General features: G+C 53.4%; 2 protein-coding genes across 2 annotated transcripts; both read right to left on the bottom strand.

The window, feature by feature from the left end:
* Positions 1-929: 929 nt before the first annotated feature.
* Positions 930-7,838, bottom strand: LOC131571675 (serine/threonine-protein kinase PAK 3-like). Its single transcript, XM_058824458.1, has 12 exons — positions 7,760-7,838; positions 6,781-6,818; positions 6,220-6,342; positions 5,111-5,255; positions 4,362-4,425; positions 3,680-3,728; positions 3,258-3,370; positions 2,882-2,999; positions 1,981-2,080; positions 1,513-1,709; positions 1,278-1,415; positions 930-1,031 (listed from the first exon to the last, which is right to left on the bottom strand). Exons 1-12 carry the CDS (start codon positions 7,836-7,838, stop codon positions 930-932), a joined length of 1,266 nt encoding a protein of 421 aa, XP_058680441.1.
* A 3,278-nt stretch (positions 7,839-11,116) lies between these two features.
* On the bottom strand, positions 11,117-18,028 carry LOC131571674 (serine/threonine-protein kinase PAK 3-like). Its single transcript, XM_058824457.1, has 12 exons — positions 17,950-18,028; positions 16,971-17,008; positions 16,410-16,532; positions 15,301-15,445; positions 14,552-14,615; positions 13,870-13,918; positions 13,448-13,560; positions 13,072-13,189; positions 12,168-12,267; positions 11,700-11,896; positions 11,465-11,602; positions 11,117-11,218 (listed from the first exon to the last, which is right to left on the bottom strand). Exons 1-12 carry the CDS (start codon positions 18,026-18,028, stop codon positions 11,117-11,119), a joined length of 1,266 nt encoding a protein of 421 aa, XP_058680440.1.
* Between the last annotated feature and the right edge of the window lie 1,950 nt (positions 18,029-19,978).

Genomic DNA, 19,978 nt, shown 5'->3' with positions numbered 1-19,978 from the left:
ACAGGTGACATAGTGAGAGGAGGGTGGCAACAAAATGGTGATTGCTGCTGATCAGCCTGACATCTGATCAAGACAAGAGGCCCAGAAAGGACTGCACATCTGCCTCCTAGTGCTGTCCTGAATGGCAGCTCATTACCTGGTGTTCATTACCTGTAGGTCTCTCAGCTTCCCACAGGCATGCCACACTTCAGGTAAGCAAAGCTGCTTACCTCACTATGTTCTTTGGGCCTCTGAAAGGGACTGTCCACTTAGCTACAGCCTGGCAAGGAAGGGAGTCTTACAACACTCTGGATATTTTCGACTTTTATTGACACTCGGGCTGAAACAAAGTATCCCCTCGCTGCTTCTTCATCTTCATCATTCTGTCCTGCAGGTGGCCTGCTCAGGCTGACAGCTTGGAGCGCCTGCAGGCTCCAGTTCTGCTGCAGCCCAGCTTTTCCTCTCACTGCTTAATTCTTATTATGACAATTCTTTCATTTCTACTTCAAAGCTTCCCTAAATTAACAACACTCTATCCTAAGCTAAACAATCCTCTACTATCCAAGCTGTCTACGTTCTATAGTCCTTAAAAGTTGATCCCTATAGCTCCTAATTTTTTTCAATTTTCATCTCTTGCAGAAAGAAAAACAACAGAGCTTTAAATTGAACCTAACAACATATCTAACCTAACCTAACCTAACCTAACCTAACCTAACCTAACCTAACCTAACCTAACCTAATCTAATCCAACCTAATGCTAACCTAACCCAACCTAACCTAACAGCTAACCTAACAGCTAACCTAACAGCTAAACTGAGCAAATATCTACACTATCATGTTTCCTAGCTACGGCACAGCTCCTCTTCAACCTCGGGGGATGGCTGAAGCTCTGCCTAAAGATGACACATCCCCTTTTCCCTCCTCTTGGCTGGCGGGGCATCAGGGCCTCCTCAGGCGCAGGTGTCTCCTCTCCAGTCTTCCTGCACTTGCTTGGCTGAGATGATCAGAGCAGCCAGGCTGGAGGCAGGATCGCCTGAGGTCACGAAGGGATGCTGCCCAGAGGAAAAAGAACAAAGAAAGGAACTCTTACTTTCCAGGATCACTTGAGCCTGCGGGCTCAAGCAGGATTCCCTGGCTACCAGCAAGACACACAAAGAGCACTGAGGGCAGCATGTCCCCCTGCGCCTTCCTGTCCTGGCAGCTTTCTGTGCCACGTGGCCCACACTCCTCCTCCTCCTCATCCCTTCATGCAGGTGTCCTCAGCTGCCAGGGCTTTTTGCCCCTTTGCTTTTTCTTACCTGTAGGAGCTCCTGGGCAGACCAGCGCCTGTCCTCATCTGCCTGCAGGCAGCAGCGGAGGAAGTCGCGCAGGAGAGCCGAGTGGTGCCTGGGGTTCTGCAGTTTTGGGGGCCCGTTCCTTTCTAGCAGTTCAAAAACCTACAGCACATGGATGCAAGAGGACACTCCACCTGCTCCTTTGCTAGCCACACACAGCTCTCTCCACACAGAGCCCTCTTGCTAAGCTGCACCTTACCCGGAGACGGGCTTCCCGCTGGTAAGGAGCTTCCCCTTCCACCATTTCCAGCCCCATGATCCCCAGGGACCAGATGTCCACTTTGGGGCCGTAGGCTTCTCCTCTCACCACCTCCGGTGCCATCCAGCTGGGAGTGCCGACGCTGGAGCTGCGCTTGCTGTGCTCAGGGCTGAGCTGAGCACAGAGGCCAAAGTCATCTGAGGACAAAAACAAAGCCTGTCAAAGCCAGCTACCACTGGCAAAGCAGCCAAAACCATTGCCCTGACCAGGCCATGCTGAATCTAACTGAAAAAGCAGCTGAGCTCTCCTTCCACGTGCCTGGAGCCAGGCAAATAAGGCATCGGCCGCTTCAAAAACACCCTGACGATTCACGCACTGGCCAAGCCGCGCTTCTGCCCCAGTGGCCGTCACCAAAATGCAAGCGCACGGCATATGCTGGACATGCTGCAGCCCAGCAGGGATACCCACCCAACTTGACGGATCCGTCCGTGCCCACCAGGACGTTGCAACTTTTGATGTCTCTGTGGATGACTTGGCGGGAATGAAGGAAATGCAGTCCTTGCAGGCACTGAGAGAGAAAAAGGAGGGAGGGAAAGTTAACCTGCAGGATCTGATTTCATCCCACCCGCAAGGAAAGAGCTCAAGGGGATTGGCAGCTTTCTCAGGGAATTGTGAGCCAGGGCAAAACATCACGCTGCTGTCACCATGAAGAGCTTGCTGCTTCAACACTCTTGGAAGTTTTTTCTAGATTTCCAAGCAAAGGCATCTGGGCTCCCAAAAGTTCCACCGGCCTTGGGTAGGAAGCGCGCCACCTTTGGCTGGGAGGCGGCACGGCAAAGAATTTTGGGGAAGCCTAGTGGCAGCAGAAGAGGAAGCTGCTGGTGACAGCAGCACCTTTGAGCTGTTCCACAATGCATCGCCATGCAGGCTGCAATGCTAGCCTTTGAAGCTGAGGACAGCTCTTTGCCCTTAGCTTGAAATTCTGCCACCCGCATGCTGCCTTTCAGTGGCAAGCAATGTAGGACAGACAGACAGGCTCCAGGCAAACATTCCCAGGCAAAGCTGAGAAGAGGAAGAAAGAGAAATTGAACCAGTGAGCGAGCACCAAGGCCAGAGGACAGACAGGATGGAAGAGTGCAAGAACAGAGTCTGAGGAGTGCGAGGGCACCGGCAGGCAGTACACTTCCCATGCTCTTTCTTCTCCTGTGTGGCGTGACAGCAGCAGCAGCAGCAGCAGCAGCAGCAGCAGCAGCAGCAGCAGCAGCAGCAGCAAAAGAAAGGTGAGAGCAAGAAATCTCGGCTCTCCTTAAGCTCCAGCTGACAAGCAGCATCCGGGCAGTCTTGGGCAAGCACAAGTGGGATCCCTCACCTCCCGACAGACAGCGCCTATCTGTCCTTCCTCCAGGTACACTGCCCTCAGCACATCAAACAAGGTGCCGCCGTCCATGAACTCCATGGCCAGCCAGAGCTCCGCATCCACCAGGTAGCTGAAAGAAGAAAACCACGGCATGGAGCAACAGAATGGGCATAGCCTCAGTCACCCCAGGGCCTGAGACAGGTTTTTGCAGCTGCTCTCCAAGCTACGGGTGCCCCAAGAGACTGTTGAACACCAGCTCCACCTCCTCCCACGCTCTGGAGACACGCAGAGAAATCATCCCCAGCTCTGTTCTCTGCCAGCGACCAAAGGGCATCGTCTCTTTGCGCTTGCACCAGCTAAAGCTACATTGACACCAGAATATGCCAACCTGTCTAAGTAGGTAACGATATTGGGACTCCTGTTGTCCCTCATGGCCAGGATTTCATTGGCAGCCAGCTCCTCGGACATCTCCTCCTCGAGTGACATGATCTTGATTGCCACCTGCAATGACATTGGCCACCGGTACCTTGAGAAGACGCACCCCGCTCGAGATCACAAGGAGCACGGAGCGAGTGCTGGTGCAATGAGGCAGCACGCTGGGCCAAAGTGCCTTGTCACTAGACAGCAGAGCTTAGCAGAAGCACCAAAAGCCATCCCAAATGCATTCTGCCCCCTGAGCCTCGACTGTATTTCAGAGGAACAGCCCCTGCTGCAGACATGGAGCTGCCACCCAAACCTCCAAGCACAGCTCACAGCAGCGGGCAAAGCGCTCCAGAGCTGCAAAATGGCGTGGGGCTCTTGGCACTTTACCTGTTGTCCGCTGCTGGTGTCAAGGGCTTTATAAACAGCTCCAAACCCTCTAGAAAGACCAAAGCAGCAGAAAGAGACCTTTATCCCTCTGGCAGTGAAAGCAAGCCCAGGCAGCAGATCTCCCCAGGCTGCCTGGACGCCTTCCTTAGAAAAAATGCCTGGCTGCAGCATCTCTTCGGCCAACAGCATGTTAGCCCGTGAGCCCTCTGCCATGCGGGGCAGGCTGTCCAAGGGAACACTAAGGTGCAGCATGAAGACCAAGGGCCGCTGGAAATCTCCAAGGCGCACACCCTGCCAGGTCATTTCAGAACCTAAGGGGAACTCTCTCCTTGTGCGGGTGTGCATGCATGTGTGTGTCAAAAAAGGGAGAACAATTTGAGTCAGAAGACTGTCCTTGACAATCTGACCTTTCTTGGATGGCAAGGTGCTCTTTCAGGCCACAAAGCTGCAGGGCCAGGGCTTCTCCCAGCTCCTGCTCCTCACTGCTGCAAGCAAGACACTGCCAGCATCAACTTGTCTTTGATGAGGCCTTTGCATTGCTCTGACCGAGCAGTCCAGGCAGGCGACACGAGGTCAAGCCGGAGCCTGACCATGACTGGAGCTTGCCTGACTTCACGCTTGATATTGCACCAGCCAAAGACCTGGCCCACACTTTTGTAAAATGAGCTGACGTCACGCTTACCCTCGCCCGAGTTCCTCAAATGCCGTGTATTTGCCCGTTGGCCGGCCCGGACTCACGATGCTCCCTGAAAGACAAAAGCAGTGCAGGGCGCTCACTCGCACACAGAGACGCCGCTGCCCAGAGCGTCCCAAAGGCAGCCCCACTGCCCGCAGCTCTGGGCCCTTTGCGGTCCCGCGGCTTCCAGCTGCTGAGACCAGCAAGTGGGAGGGCCATCTTCTCCACCTTTCATCAGGTGGCCTTTCCAAGAAGGCCTTGATTTCTTTCAAGAGCAGCATCTCACGCGATAAGCCAAAATGATGAGCCCTTAAGAAGGGGGCCCTAAGAGGTAAGCAAGGGCCTTTGCTGCCTCCGCAGTCACACCCACCATCACTGGCAGGTCCACTGCCAGGGGCACAAAGTGTCTGGGCCGGAGGAGGAGTAAGAACCAGAGCCAGAAAACACCTGGGGCCAGACAGCTCCCTGGGCAATAGTCACTTGCTACGTGCCAGCCTTCTGCTCAAGCAGAAACAATCTCTGCTTTTGTCTTTGGCCCAGAAGGCAGCCCAGGCAGGGCCAAGCCAGGCCCAGCCGCCCTCACAGGCAGCAGGGACTCCCTGAGCGCTGCCGCCCTTCCTCAGAGCAGTACAACACCTTCTGCAGAGAGGCCTAAGTGCCTCTGAGACTGAGGGCCAGCATCTGGCGCAGCCTACACCCAGACACTCGCACAAGACCCTGCTCTGGCAGACAAGAAATGCACCAGACGGACGTACTCAGTGTCTTCAGACCCTGCTCCTCCCTCATCTCGGGCTGCTGGGCTGCGCTGCTGCAGGAAGTGCCGGCAGCGGGGCTTGAGCTGGCTGCTGCAGGCCATGCTGGTCCGGCGGCACCAGGTTGAATGGCAGAGCGTGTCTTGCGCTGGGACAAGAAAGGATTGCCCGTCAGAAGGGTGGCTGGCACTCATGCCCCCCCCTAAGCGCACAGCAAAAGCAAGGCCTTGGGAAGGTGCTGCCAGCCACGGCCAGGCCTCTCCAGCTGGAGCAGTTCCCATGTCCCCTTCTCAAAGGCACCTTCGGGAGAAGCCCAAAGGCTACTTGGATCCAGCCCCTCCCGACCACCTCCATGCTCCACGTGTTCAGCTTTTCTGCAAGACACTGGCAACAAGGTATCGATGGGGCTGCCAAATCCACAAAGAGATCAGAGCAGGGCCCCAGAGCCTCGCTGCTTTCCTCCTCCTGTCTTTTCCTGGGCCGGAATGAAATCAGCCCGGAGTTGGCAGGCAACAGTCTGCTCAGAAGCCCGCAGCGTGTCCCTTCTCTGATCTGTTTCACGGATTTCCCTTCTCTATGGCAGCCTTTAGAGAGCGGCCCTTGGGAGCCGCCTTCCAGCCCTGCCCAGACCCACCCGCCCTTTTACAATGCAGGGCTGCCGAGGATTCTCCTCTCCAAACTCTGCTCTGACCGGCTGGAAGTGAAGCACAGCCTGAAGCTAATTAGTCCACGGAGACAGCAGGTCCCTTCCAGGGGCCAGTGTCTGCCAGGTACCCTGCAAGGCTGTCAACTGCGTATTTGGGCCGCGCTGTCCGCTGACCACAGGCAGCCTGCACTGACAACGGGCACAAGGGGCTGACTCCTGCACTGAGAGTCACTCAATGCTGCCTCCTGTCTGATCCCAAGAGACACTCTGGCGCCCTCTCAGCATCCCAGCTTCAATGTCAAACTTCAGAACCCATTGGCCAGGGCTCCCCAGCTTGCCTGAAGCCGCACTACGTCACAGCAGGCACACGGCTGCCAGCATCTTCAGCCACGAGCAACAAGGGCTGCTCCAAAACGGGTAGCCTGGCCCTGCGCCAAAGGCAGTGCCAAGCTCAGCTGTCACTTACTGGCTCTGCAAGTTCAGGCTGTGAAGGGACAGCGGCTGAAGGTTTCATCTTCCTTTGCTCCTCTTCATCCTCTTCCTCAATGACAGAGGCAGCCAGAGGAGCTGCTGACCCTGCTGTTGTGCCCTGCAGGCAGACAGAAGTGAGAGAGATGGGCAAAAGCCAGTGCCTTAGGAGCTGCTTTCTATTGAGCTGGGAAAGGACCCAGAAGAAGGGCAAATCATAGACTTTGATACAAGTGGGCCTCTGAGTCACGCAAAGCCGAGGAAGCTGGCTGAACGAGCTGCTACTCCATCTTGCTGTGCATTTGAGCTTCCCTGCTGCCTAGAAGCAGCAAGATGCCTTGGAGCTGTCCCTTTTGCCTTTCATCTCTTGAAAGGCTTTTCACTGGAAAATCAGCAAACAGCCAGTGCTCCCTTTGCTACTGCTGATGCCACCGGGCAGCTGGCCTTTCCTTCAGCCTCCCACGCCGGCACTCCACACTCGGCTGCAACAGGCCAAGCTGGCAGAATTGCTGCACAATTCTCACACGCCAGCAACGTCTCAGCTTCCTTTGCCACTCACCAAAGGACAGGCTTGTCTCCATCCGCGTGTCAGGTGACCTGCAGCCAGCAAGGCAAAAGGAACCAGAGGCCCTTAGAAAAGTGCCTGTGCTGGCCACTCCCACAGCACAAGGCAGTCCCAACACAGAGCATTTCCCTTTCCCAACATGCCTCCAGGAGCAACAGCTCTTTCCCACAGCAAGCAAGAGAACAAGAAGGACGCTAGAGGAGCCTCTGGCTACATTTGGGCCTCTTTTGCCAAGAGAGAAATAGGAAGACGGTGCTGGAAATGCCCGCTGCTCTTCAAAACTTTGAGCTTCTCTTGTGCCTAACAGCTCAAGCTACATTTCCCGCTTCCCTTTCCTGCATTTTCCATATACATTCTTTTAAATTGCACGCCCTAATTCCCATCCCTTGGCTGAAGATGATAGCCCAGCAAAGCTTCCACAAAGGGTCCCTTCCCTGTGGCAGCTCCCTGCTGAAGCAGCCCAGGAACAGCTGCTGGGCTCAGCAGCAAACCCTCCCTGCACTGGAGTTTGTGCTGCATGGCCAAGGCAATCGCAGTCTTGGCACAGCATCAAAGGCTCAAGTCATGCAGCCAAGGCCTCTAAGGGGTAGAATATGGAGCAAAAGGTGCTTTCCTTCACTCCTGGAGAGAACCACTGAGCTGGTAGAAATACTTGTGAGGATCTGCCCTCAGAGTCTGCAATTTGCAGCTTGTCTTGCTTGAAGCAGCAAGCTGAGGAAATGACAGACTCCGCTGCCGCGCACTCTCCCGGGGAGGGAAGGCAACCGCTGCAGGTTGCATGGCAAATAGTCTGCACGCGCTACCCAGTACAGATGCCCCCTTTGTAGCTGATGCTGCTGGCAGGACATTGACCAAAGCGGTGGCACCTTCACGGCCATTTTGTTCCCAAAGAAACTGGGCCACTGCTGCGGCATAAAGAGCAGAGCCAAGCAAAAGTCGGGCAATGCCAGCCCCAGGAGAAACCTTTACTTACGAGTCAGCTGGGTCAGGTAGTAGCCAGAATAGACAACAGAAAAGATGGTGCAAACGGCGGCACAGACTTGCCCAATCATTTTGGCAGTGCTGTGCGCGTTTGCACGCTGAGTGCCAGCCAAGGGAAAGCCAAGACTCCTCTCGGGGTGCAGGCCGTCTGCTGAGAGCTCCTTGAGCACAAGGATCCTCCTGCAGGGAGCCAGCGGAAGAGCTGCTCTGGACGACCAGGCCTGGCGCGCACCGGGACAACGCTGTGCTGACAGCACTGTGACGTGGCACCTCTGGCTTGACCTCACAATGGTAGCTGCTCTGTGGCTTTCTTGTGCCCAGCAAGACAACCTTGTGTACAGCTGATGCAAAAGAAAAGCCTGGGAAATTCTCCTCACTCACAAAGGCAGTGCTCAAGGCATGCCAGGGGAACTCAGAAAATGCGCCAATCCAAGCGGCATCCAAGCAATGCAAGCAAACATGACTCTTGGTCCCAAAAGCTTTGACTGAAAGCAAGTCTGCTTCTTCTAGGTGGCATCCTAGCTGGTTTGGAAAAGCCTAACTTCTTCAGTGACATTTAGATGGCAAACGAAGCAAAGATAATAAATTTCCAGGACTATTGTAGGCTGCAGTTGCTCCTTGAGCACGCGGGTGCATGCTGACCTATGGAGGGGCTTGACAGCTGGCCTGCAAGCAAAGCCGAGTTCATGGAAGAAATAGCAGTTGATGGTTTTTGAGTGTATCCAAAGCAAGGAAGAAGACAAGGCCATCAGCATGGAAACCCACTAGAAGAGATTCAGGAAAAGTTGCGTATGCTAGACTAGGTGCCGAAGTAGATGTGCATACGTGCCTTATAAATTTCTGTAAAACTTTTGCCAGTTGTATTGACGTTAATTGCTTTGCACCAATGGATAGAAGAAGTTATTGTGATGTAGTTAGTGACTTGAGATCACGCTTTGTTAAGAGTGTATAAGCTGGAGAACATGCAGAATAAAACAAACAAACCTTTTTCTTCTTGGACCCTTGATCACGTGTGTATGCCACGTCCGGCCTAACGGTGACGCTTGCCCCATCTCTGGGTCAAGAAACAAGTCTTGTCTGACTGGTAGCTTTTCAACAAGCTGAGAAAGAAATTAGTAGCTGGACATGCAGATTTCTGAAGAGAGGAAAGAAAAGTGTTGACAAGAATAAGCCTAAGTTTTAAATGCCTGAAGCACTCAAAAATAACATGTTTTGGGATAGTGTACCATATGTTAGACAGAGTTAAAGCAAACCACAACTCATTAGTATCTGGACTTCATTGCCCACTCTGCTTAGAGATGTTGCTTGAAGGCACTTGGTGTCAAGGATCCAGTTCCTGTAGATCACTGTCGACGTAGATCAAAATCCTCCCAACAAATCAGTGTCAAAACCAGCAAGAGTGAGACTTTTGTCCTTGGCAGTAGCTTCCAGGTGCTCCTGGAAGTCACCAGGCCTTGACACAAAGATGTGTATTCAACGGAGGGAGAGAAGCATCATGCTTAGCTCTAAATGTGACCTTTGCTAGCAGATCACACTAGCAGGCAATAAATTACATTTGTTCTGCACTTCGGCAGAGCCAAGATGGGAATCAAAGTCTAGATCACAGGAGAAGATCTCACGAGCCTCAGCTTTTCCAGAAGAGGAAAAATACAAAGGATAGTAAATTTGCGTTGGGTTTACAGGCTATTTTTGCAGATCGATAGACAAGGGATGAAGCTTAAAAGATGAGAGCAAAGGAAAATCAACAGATATGCTGAAAGTGAGTGAAGAGTAAGGGGACCTCAAATTAACTGAAAAGCTGCACAGAAAGCTTCTCTACTTTGTGCACTTGCCTCAAGTTTTCAATGGCAAAATCTAGGAGTACTTCAAACTTATTTTTATTAATTCTAGAAGAAAGACAATCAAAACGGTGTACTTCTGCTTACAGTATCAAGTAAAGCACAGGAAGCCATTAGAGTAAGAAAAATTGTGTTCAGACGGCTGAGGCAGCCTTAGGGGTAGGAGGAATGGGGAGGCGTGGAAATCAGGCCTGTGGGCAACATTCAAGGAGCATCCAGTCCCTGAGCAGTCCCTCACAGTGGGTATGCCAGCAGATGGAGGTGAAATGGAGCCACAGCTGGGTGGGAAAAGGGCCAGGGTGGGGAGCCGTGCTCAGCAGGGGCTCCTGCATCAAATTGCTCAATGACAGGTGTGCTATGCTGTGTGCATGTTTCCAACACCTGGCAACAGCAGGCTGGCCCAGAGGTGGGAAAAGGCCAAGGAGGCAGCAGAGTGGGAATGGGGCTCTGCAGGAGGCCCTGGTGGTTGCACACCCCTGTAGGGGATGAGGCTGGCCCAGAGGGTCCCTGGGGGTCTGGGGTGAAAAGCGGGGAAAAGAGAAGCAGGGAGGAAATGCCAGATGCTGCCGCTGTGAGAATGCCATTCCATCCCACAGGTGACATAGTGAGAGGAGGGTGGCAACAAAATGGTGATTGCTGCTGATCAGCCTGACATCTGATCAAGACAAGAGGCCCAGAAAGGACTGCACATCTGCCTCCTAGTGCTGTCCTGAATGGCAGCTCATTACCTGGTGTTCATTACCTGTAGGTCTCTCAGCTTCCCACAGGCATGCCACACTTCAGGTAAGCAAAGCTGCTTACCTCACTATGTTCTTTGGGCCTCTGAAAGGGACTGTCCACTTAGCTACAGCCTGGCAAGGAAGGGAGTCTTACAACACTCTGGATATTTTCGACTTTTATTGACACTCGGGCTGAAACAAAGTATCCCCTCGCTGCTTCTTCATCTTCATCATTCTGTCCTGCAGGTGGCCTGCTCAGGCTGACAGCTTGGAGCGCCTGCAGGCTCCAGTTCTGCTGCAGCCCAGCTTTTCCTCTCACTGCTTAATTCTTATTATGACAATTCTTTCATTTCTACTTCAAAGCTTCCCTAAATTAACAACACTCTATCCTAAGCTAAACAATCCTCTACTATCCAAGCTGTCTACGTTCTATAGTCCTTAAAAGTTGATCCCTATAGTTCCTAATTTTTTTCAATTTTCATCTCTTGCAGAAAGAAAAACAACAGAGCTTTAAATTGAACCTAACAACATATCTAACCTAACCTAACCTAACCTAACCTAACCTAACCTAACCTAACCTAATCTAATCCAACCTAATGCTAACCTAACCCAACCTAACCTAACAGCTAACCTAACAGCTAACCTAACAGCTAAACTGAGCAAATATCTACACTATCATGTTTCCTAGCTACGGCACAGCTCCTCTTCAACCTCGGGGGATGGCTGAAGCTCTGCCTAAAGATGACACATCCCCTTTTCCCTCCTCTTGGCTGGCGGGGCATCAGGGCCTCCTCAGGCGCAGGTGTCTCCTCTCCAGTCTTCCTGCACTTGCTTGGCTGAGATGATCAGAGCAGCCAGGCTGGAGGCAGGATCGCCTGAGGTCACGAAGGGATGCTGCCCAGAGGAAAAAGAACAAAGAAAGGAACTCTTACTTTCCAGGATCACTTGAGCCTGCGGGCTCAAGCAGGATTCCCTGGCTACCAGCAAGACACACAAAGAGCACTGAGGGCAGCATGTCCCCCTGCGCCTTCCTGTCCTGGCAGCTTTCTGTGCCACGTGGCCCACACTCCTCCTCCTCCTCATCCCTTCATGCAGGTGTCCTCAGCTGCCAGGGCTTTTTGCCCCTTTGCTTTTTCTTACCTGTAGGAGCTCCTGGGCAGACCAGCGCCTGTCCTCATCTGCCTGCAGGCAGCAGCGGAGGAAGTCGCGCAGGAGAGCCGAGTGGTGCCTGGGGTTCTGCAGTTTTGGGGGCCCGTTCCTTTCTAGCAGTTCAAAAACCTACAGCACATGGATGCAAGAGGACACTCCACCTGCTCCTTTGCTAGCCACACACAGCTCTCTCCACACAGAGCCCTCTTGCTAAGCTGCACCTTACCCGGAGACGGGCTTCCCGCTGGTAAGGAGCTTCCCCTTCCACCATTTCCAGCCCCATGATCCCCAGGGACCAGATGTCCACTTTGGGGCCGTAGGCTTCTCCTCTCACCACCTCCGGTGCCATCCAGCTGGGAGTGCCGACGCTGGAGCTGCGCTTGCTGTGCTCAGGGCTGAGCTGAGCACAGAGGCCAAAGTCATCTGAGGACAAAAACAAAGCCTGTCAAAGCCAGCTACCACTGGCAAAGCAGCCAAAACCATTGCCCTGACCAGGCCATGCTGAATCTAACTGAAAAAGCAGCTGAGCTCTCCTTCCACGTGCCTGGAGCCAGGCAAATAAGGCATCGGCCGCTTCAAAAACACCCTGACGATTCACGCACTGGCCAAGCCGCGCTTCTGCCCCAGTGGCCGTCACCAAAATGCAAGCGCACGGCATATGCTGGACATGCTGCAGCCCAGCAGGGATACCCACCCAACTTGACGGATCCGTCCGTGCCCACCAGGACGTTGCAACTTTTGATGTCTCTGTGGATGACTTGGCGGGAATGAAGGAAATGCAGTCCTTGCAGGCACTGAGAGAGAAAAAGGAGGGAGGGAAAGTTAACCTGCAGGATCTGATTTCATCCCACCCGCAAGGAAAGAGCTCAAGGGGATTGGCAGCTTTCTCAGGGAATTGTGAGCGAGGGCGAAACATCACGCTGCTGTCACCATGAAGAGCTTGCTGCTTCAACACTCTTGGAAGTTTTTTCTAGATTTCCAAGCAAAGGCATCTGGGCTCCCAAAAGTTCCACCGGCCTTGGGTAGGAAGCGCGCCACCTTTGGCTGGGAGGCGGCACGGCAAAGAATTTTGGGGAAGCCTAGTGGCAGCAGAAGAGGAAGCTGCTGGTGACAGCAGCACCTTTGAGCTGTTCCACAATGCATCGCCATGCAGGCTGCAATGCTAGCCTTTGAAGCTGAGGACAGCTCTTTGCCCTTAGCTTGAAATTCTGCCACCCGCATGCTGCCTTTCAGTGGCAAGCAATGTAGGACAGACAGACAGGCTCCAGGCAAACATTCCCAGGCAAAGCTGAGAAGAGGAAGAAAGAGAAATTGAACCAGTGAGCGAGCACCAAGGCCAGAGGACAGACAGGATGGAAGAGTGCAAGAACAGAGTCTGAGGAGTGCGAGGGCACCGGCAGGCAGTACACTTCCCATGCTCTTTCTTCTCCTGTGTGGCGTGACAGCAGCAGCAGCAGCAGCAGCAGCAGCAGCAGCAGCAGCAGCAGCAGCAGCAGCAGCAAAAGAAAGGTGAGAGCAAGAAATCTCGGCTCTCCTTAAGCTCCAGCTGACAAGCAGCATCCGGGCAGTCTTGGGCAAGCACAAGTGGGATCCCTCACCTCCCGACAGACAGCGCCTATCTGTCCTTCCTCCAGGTACACTGCCCTCAGCACATCAAACAAGGTGCCGCCGTCCATGAACTCCATGGCCAGCCAGAGCTCCGCATCCACCAGGTAGCTGAAAGAAGAAAACCACGGCATGGAGCAACAGAATGGGCATAGCCTCAGTCACCCCAGGGCCTGAGACAGGTTTTTGCAGCTGCTCTCCAAGCTACGGGTGCCCCAAGAGACTGTTGAACACCAGCTCCACCTCCTCCCACGCTCTGGAGACACGCAGAGAAATCATCCCCAGCTCTGTTCTCTGCCAGCGACCAAAGGGCATCGTCTCTTTGCGCTTGCACCAGCTAAAGCTACATTGACACCAGAATATGCCAACCTGTCTAAGTAGGTAACGATATTGGGACTCCTGTTGTCCCTCATGGCCAGGATTTCATTGGCAGCCAGCTCCTCGGACATCTCCTCCTCGAGTGACATGATCTTGATTGCCACCTGCAATGACATTGGCCACCGGTACCTTGAGAAGACGCACCCCGCTCGAGATCACAAGGAGCACGGAGCGAGTGCTGGTGCAATGAGGCAGCACGCTGGGCCAAAGTGCCTTGTCACTAGACAGCAGAGCTTAGCAGAAGCACCAAAAGCCATCCCAAATGCATTCTGCCCCCTGAGCCTCGACTGTATTTCAGAGGAACAGCCCCTGCTGCAGACATGGAGCTGCCACCCAAACCTCCAAGCACAGCTCACAGCAGCGGGCAAAGCGCTCCAGAGCTGCAAAATGGCGTGGGGCTCTTGGCACTTTACCTGTTGTCCGCTGCTGGTGTCAAGGGCTTTATAAACAGCTCCAAACCCTCTAGAAAGACCAAAGCAGCAGAAAGAGACCTTTATCCCTCTGGCAGTGAAAGCAAGCCCAGGCAGCAGATCTCCCCAGGCTGCCTGGACGCCTTCCTTAGAAAAAATGCCTGGCTGCAGCATCTCTTCGGCCAACAGCATGTTAGCCCGTGAGCCCTCTGCCATGCGGGGCAGGCTGTCCAAGGGAACACTAAGGTGCAGCATGAAGACCAAGGGCCGCTGGAAATCTCCAAGGCGCACACCCTGCCAGGTCATTTCAGAACCTAAGGGGAACTCTCTCCTTGTGCGGGTGTGCATGCATGTGTGTGTCAAAAAAGGGAGAACAATTTGAGTCAGAAGACTGTCCTTGACAATCTGACCTTTCTTGGATGGCAAGGTGCTCTTTCAGGCCACAAAGCTGCAGGGCCAGGGCTTCTCCCAGCTCCTGCTCCTCACTGCTGCAAGCAAGACACTGCCAGCATCAACTTGTCTTTGATGAGGCCTTTGCATTGCTCTGACCGAGCAGTCCAGGCAGGCGACACGAGGTCAAGCCGGAGCCTGACCATGACTGGAGCTTGCCTGACTTCACGCTTGATATTGCACCAGCCAAAGACCTGGCCCACACTTTTGTAAAATGAGCTGACGTCACGCTTACCCTCGCCCGAGTTCCTCAAATGCCGTGTATTTGCCCGTTGGCCGGCCCGGACTCACGATGCTCCCTGAAAGACAAAAGCAGTGCAGGGCGCTCACTCGCACACAGAGACGCCGCTGCCCAGAGCGTCCCAAAGGCAGCCCCACTGCCCGCAGCTCTGGGCCCTTTGCGGTCCCGCGGCTTCCAGCTGCTGAGACCAGCAAGTGGGAGGGCCATCTTCTCCACCTTTCATCAGGTGGCCTTTCCAAGAAGGCCTTGATTTCTTTCAAGAGCAGCATCTCACGCGATAAGCCAAAATGATGAGCCCTTAAGAAGGGGGCCCTAAGAGGTAAGCAAGGGCCTTTGCTGCCTCCGCAGTCACACCCACCATCACTGGCAGGTCCACTGCCAGGGGCACAAAGTGTCTGGGCCGGAGGAGGAGTAAGAACCAGAGCCAGAAAACACCTGGGGCCAGACAGCTCCCTGGGCAATAGTCACTTGCTACGTGCCAGCCTTCTGCTCAAGCAGAAACAATCTCTGCTTTTGTCTTTGGCCCAGAAGGCAGCCCAGGCAGGGCCAAGCCAGGCCCAGCCGCCCTCACAGGCAGCAGGGACTCCCTGAGCGCTGCCGCCCTTCCTCAGAGCAGTACAACACCTTCTGCAGAGAGGCCTAAGTGCCTCTGAGACTGAGGGCCAGCATCTGGCGCAGCCTACACCCAGACACTCGCACAAGACCCTGCTCTGGCAGACAAGAAATGCACCAGACGGACGTACTCAGTGTCTTCAGGCCCTGCTCCTCCCTCATCTCGGGCTGCTGGGCTGCGCTGCTGCAGGAAGTGCCGGCAGCGGGGCTTGAGCTGGCTGCTGCAGGCCATGCTGGTCCGGCGGCACCAGGTTGAATGGCAGAGCGTGTCTTGCGCTGGGACAAGAAAGGATTGCCCGTCAGAAGGGTGGCTGGCACTCATGCCCCCCCCTAAGCGCACAGCAAAAGCAAGGCCTTGGGAAGGTGCTGCCAGCCACGGCCAGGCCTCTCCAGCTGGAGCAGTTCCCATGTCCCCTTCTCAAAGGCACCTTCGGGAGAAGCCCAAAGGCTACTTGGATCCAGCCCCTCCCGACCACCTCCATGCTCCACGTGTTCAGCTTTTCTGCAAGACACTGGCAACAAGGTATCGATGGGGCTGCCAAATCCACAAAGAGATCAGAGCAGGGCCCCAGAGCCTCGCTGCTTTCCTCCTCCTGTCTTTTCCTGGGCCGGAATGAAATCAGCCCGGAGTTGGCAGGCAACAGTCTGCTCAGAAGCCCGCAGCGTGTCCCTTCTCTGATCTGTTTCATGGATTTCCCTTCTCTATGGCAGCCTTTAGAGAGCGGCCCTTGGGAGCCGCCTTCCAGCCCTGCCCAGACCCACCCGCCCTTTTACAATGCAGGGCTGCCGAGGATTCTCCTCTCCAAACTCTGCTCTGACCGGCTGGAAGTGAAGCACAGCCTGAAGCTAATTAGTCCACGGAGACAGCAGGTCCCTTCCAGGGGCCAGTGTCTGCCAGGTACCCTGCAAGGCTGTCAACTGCGTATTTGGGCCGCGCTGTCCGCTGACCACAGGCAGCCTGCACTGACAACGGGCACAAGGGGCTGACTCCTGCACTGAGAGTCACTCAATGCTGCCTCCTGTCTGATCCCAAGAGACACTCTGGCGCCCTCTCAGCATCCCAGCTTCAATGTCAAACTTCAGAACCCATTGGCCAGGGCTCCCCAGCTTGCCTGAAGCCGCACTACGTCACAGCAGGCACACGGCTGCCAGCATCTTCAGCCACGAGCAACAAGGGCTGCTCCAAAACGGGTAGCCTGGCCCTGCGCCAAAGGCAGTGCCAAGCTCAGCTGTCACTTACTGGCTCTGCAAGTTCAGGCTGTGAAGGGACAGCGGCTGAAGGTTTCATCTTCCTTTGCTCCTCTTCATCCTCTTCCTCAATGACAGAGGCAGCCAGAGGAGCTGCTGACCCTGCTGTTGTGCCCTGCAGGCAGACAGAAGTGAGAGAGATGGGCAAAAGCCAGTGCCTTAGGAGCTGCTTTCTATTGAGCTGGGAAAGGACCCAGAAGAAGGGCAAATCATAGACTTTGATACAAGTGGGCCTCTGAGTCACGCAAAGCCGAGGAAGCTGGCTGAACGAGCTGCTACTCCATCTTGCTGTGCATTTGAGCTTCCCTGCTGCCTAGAAGCAGCAAGATGCCTTGGAGCTGTCCCTTTTGCCTTTCATCTCTTGAAAGGCTTTTCACTGGAAAATCAGCAAACAGCCAGTGCTCCCTTTGCTACTGCTGATGCCACCGGGCAGCTGGCCTTTCCTTCAGCCTCCCACGCCGGCACTCCACACTCGGCTGCAACAGGCCAAGCTGGCAGAATTGCTGCACAATTCTCACACGCCAGCAACGTCTCAGCTTCCTTTGCCACTCACCAAAGGACAGGCTTGTCTCCATCCGCGTGTCAGGTGACCTGCAGCCAGCAAGGCAAAAGGAACCAGAGGCCCTTAGAAAAGTGCCTGTGCTGGCCACTCCCACAGCACAAGGCAGTCCCAACACAGAGCATTTCCCTTTCCCAACATGCCTCCAGGAGCAACAGCTCTTTCCCACAGCAAGCAAGAGAACAAGAAGGACGCTAGAGGAGCCTCTGGCTACATTTGGGCCTCTTTTGCCAAGAGAGAAATAGGAAGACGGTGCTGGAAATGCCCGCTGCTCTTCAAAACTTTGAGCTTCTCTTGTGCCTAACAGCTCAAGCTACATTTCCCGCTTCCCTTTCCTGCATTTTCCATATACATTCTTTTAAATTGCACGCCCTAATTCCCATCCCTTGGCTGAAGATGATAGCCCAGCAAAGCTTCCACAAAGGGTCCCTTCCCTGTGGCAGCTCCCTGCTGAAGCAGCCCAGGAACAGCTGCTGGGCTCAGCAGCAAACCCTCCCTGCACTGGAGTTTGTGCTGCATGGCCAAGGCAATCGCAGTCTTGGCACAGCATCAAAGGCTCAAGTCATGCAGCCAAGGCCTCTAAGGGGTAGAATATGGAGCAAAAGGTGCTTTCCTTCACTCCTGGAGAGAACCACTGAGCTGGTAGAAATACTTGTGAGGATCTGCCCTCAGAGTCTGCAATTTGCAGCTTGTCTTGCTTGAAGCAGCAAGCTGAGGAAATGACAGACTCCGCTGCCGCGCACTCTCCCGGGGAGGGAAGGCAACCGCTGCAGGTTGCATGGCAAATAGTCTGCACGCGCTACCCAGTACAGATGCCCCCTTTGTAGCTGATGCTGCTGGCAGGACATTGACCAAAGCGGTGGCACCTTCACGGCCATTTTGTTCCCAAAGAAACTGGGCCACTGCTGCGGCATAAAGAGCAGAGCCAAGCAAAAGTCGGGCAATGCCAGCCCCAGGAGAAACCTTTACTTACGAGTCAGCTGGGTCAGGTAGTAGCCAGAATAGACAACAGAAAAGATGGTGCAAACGGCGGCACAGACTTGCCCAATCATTTTGGCAGTGCTGTGCGCGTTTGCACGCTGAGTGCCAGCCAAGGGAAAGCCAAGACTCCTCTCGGGGTGCAGGCCGTCTGCTGAGAGCTCCTTGAGCACAAGGATCCTCCTGCAGGGAGCCAGCGGAAGAGCTGCTCTGGACGACCAGGCCTGGCGCGCACCGGGACAACGCTGTGCTGACAGCACTGTGACGTGGCACCTCTGGCTTGACCTCACAATGGTAGCTGCTCTGTGGCTTTCTTGTGCCCAGCAAGACAACCTTGTGTACAGCTGATGCAAAAGAAAAGCCTGGGAAATTCTCCTCACTCACAAAGGCAGTGCTCAAGGCATGCCAGGGGAACTCAGAAAATGCGCCAATCCAAGCGGCATCCAAGCAATGCAAGCAAACATGACTCTTGGTCCCAAAAGCTTTGACTGAAAGCAAGTCTGCTTCTTCTAGGTGGCATCCTAGCTGGTTTGGAAAAGCCTAACTTCTTCAGTGACATTTAGATGGCAAACGAAGCAAAGATAATAAATTTCCAGGACTATTGTAGGCTGCAGTTGCTCCTTGAGCACGCGGGTGCATGCTGACCTATGGAGGGGCTTGACAGCTGGCCTGCAAGCAAAGCCGAGTTCATGGAAGAAATAGCAGTTGATGGTTTTTGAGTGTATCCAAAGCAAGGAAGAAGACAAGGCCATCAGCATGGAAACCCACTAGAAGAGATTCAGGAAAAGTTGCGTATGCTAGACTAGGTGCCGAAGTAGATGTGCATACGTGCCTTATAAATTTCTGTAAAACTTTTGCCAGTTGTATTGACGTTAATTGCTTTGCACCAATGGATAGAAGAAGTTATTGTGATGTAGTTAGTGACTTGAGATCACGCTTTGTTAAGAGTGTATAAGCTGGAGAACATGCAGAATAAAACAAACAAACCTTTTTCTTCTTGGACCCTTGATCACGTGTGTATGCCACGTCCGGCCTAACGGTGACGCTTGCCCCATCTCTGGGTCAAGAAACAAGTCTTGTCTGACTGGTAGCTTTTCAACAAGCTGAGAAAGAAATTAGTAGCTGGACATGCAGATTTCTGAAGAGAGGAAAGAAAAGTGTTGACAAGAATAAGCCTAAGTTTTAAATGCCTGAAGCACTCAAAAATAACATGTTTTGGGATAGTGTACCATATGTTAGACAGAGTTAAAGCAAACCACAACTCATTAGTATCTGGACTTCATTGCCCACTCTGCTTAGAGATGTTGCTTGAAGGCACTTGGTGTCAAGGATCCAGTTCCTGTAGATCACTGTCGACGTAGATCAAAATCCTCCCAACAAATCAGTGTCAAAACCAGCAAGAGTGAGACTTTTGTCCTTGGCAGTAGCTTCCAGGTGCTCCTGGAAGTCACCAGGCCTTGACACAAAGATGTGTATTCAACGGAGGGAGAGAAGCATCATGCTTAGCTCTAAATGTGACCTTTGCTAGCAGATCACACTAGCAGGCAATAAATTACATTTGTTCTGCACTTCGGCAGAGCCAAGATGGGAATCAAAGTCTAGATCACAGGAGAAGATCTCACGAGCCTCAGCTTTTCCAGAAGAGGAAAAATACAAAGGATAGTAAATTTGCGTTGGGTTTACAGGCTATTTTTGCAGATCGATAGACAAGGGATGAAGCTTAAAAGATGAGAGCAAAGGAAAATCAACAGATATGCTGAAAGTGAGTGAAGAGTAAGGGGACCTCAAATTAACTGAAAAGCTGCACAGAAAGCTTCTCTACTTTGTGCACTTGCCTCAAGTTTTCAATGGCAAAATCTAGGAGTACTTCAAACTTATTTTTATTAATTCTAGAAGAAAGACAATCAAAACGGTGTACTTCTGCTTACAGTATCAAGTAAAGCACAGGAAGCCATTAGAGTAAGAAAAATTGTGTTCAGACGGCTGAGGCAGCCTTAGGGGTAGGAGGAATGGGGAGGCGTGGA

The sequence above is a fragment of the Ammospiza caudacuta genome, chromosome Z (assembly GCF_027887145.1).
Source record: "Ammospiza caudacuta isolate bAmmCau1 chromosome Z, bAmmCau1.pri, whole genome shotgun sequence".
Taxonomy (NCBI): domain Eukaryota; kingdom Metazoa; phylum Chordata; class Aves; order Passeriformes; family Passerellidae; genus Ammospiza; species Ammospiza caudacuta.
The sequence above is the reverse complement of the archived record's forward strand: the minus strand, read 5'-3'. Positions and strand labels throughout refer to the sequence as shown.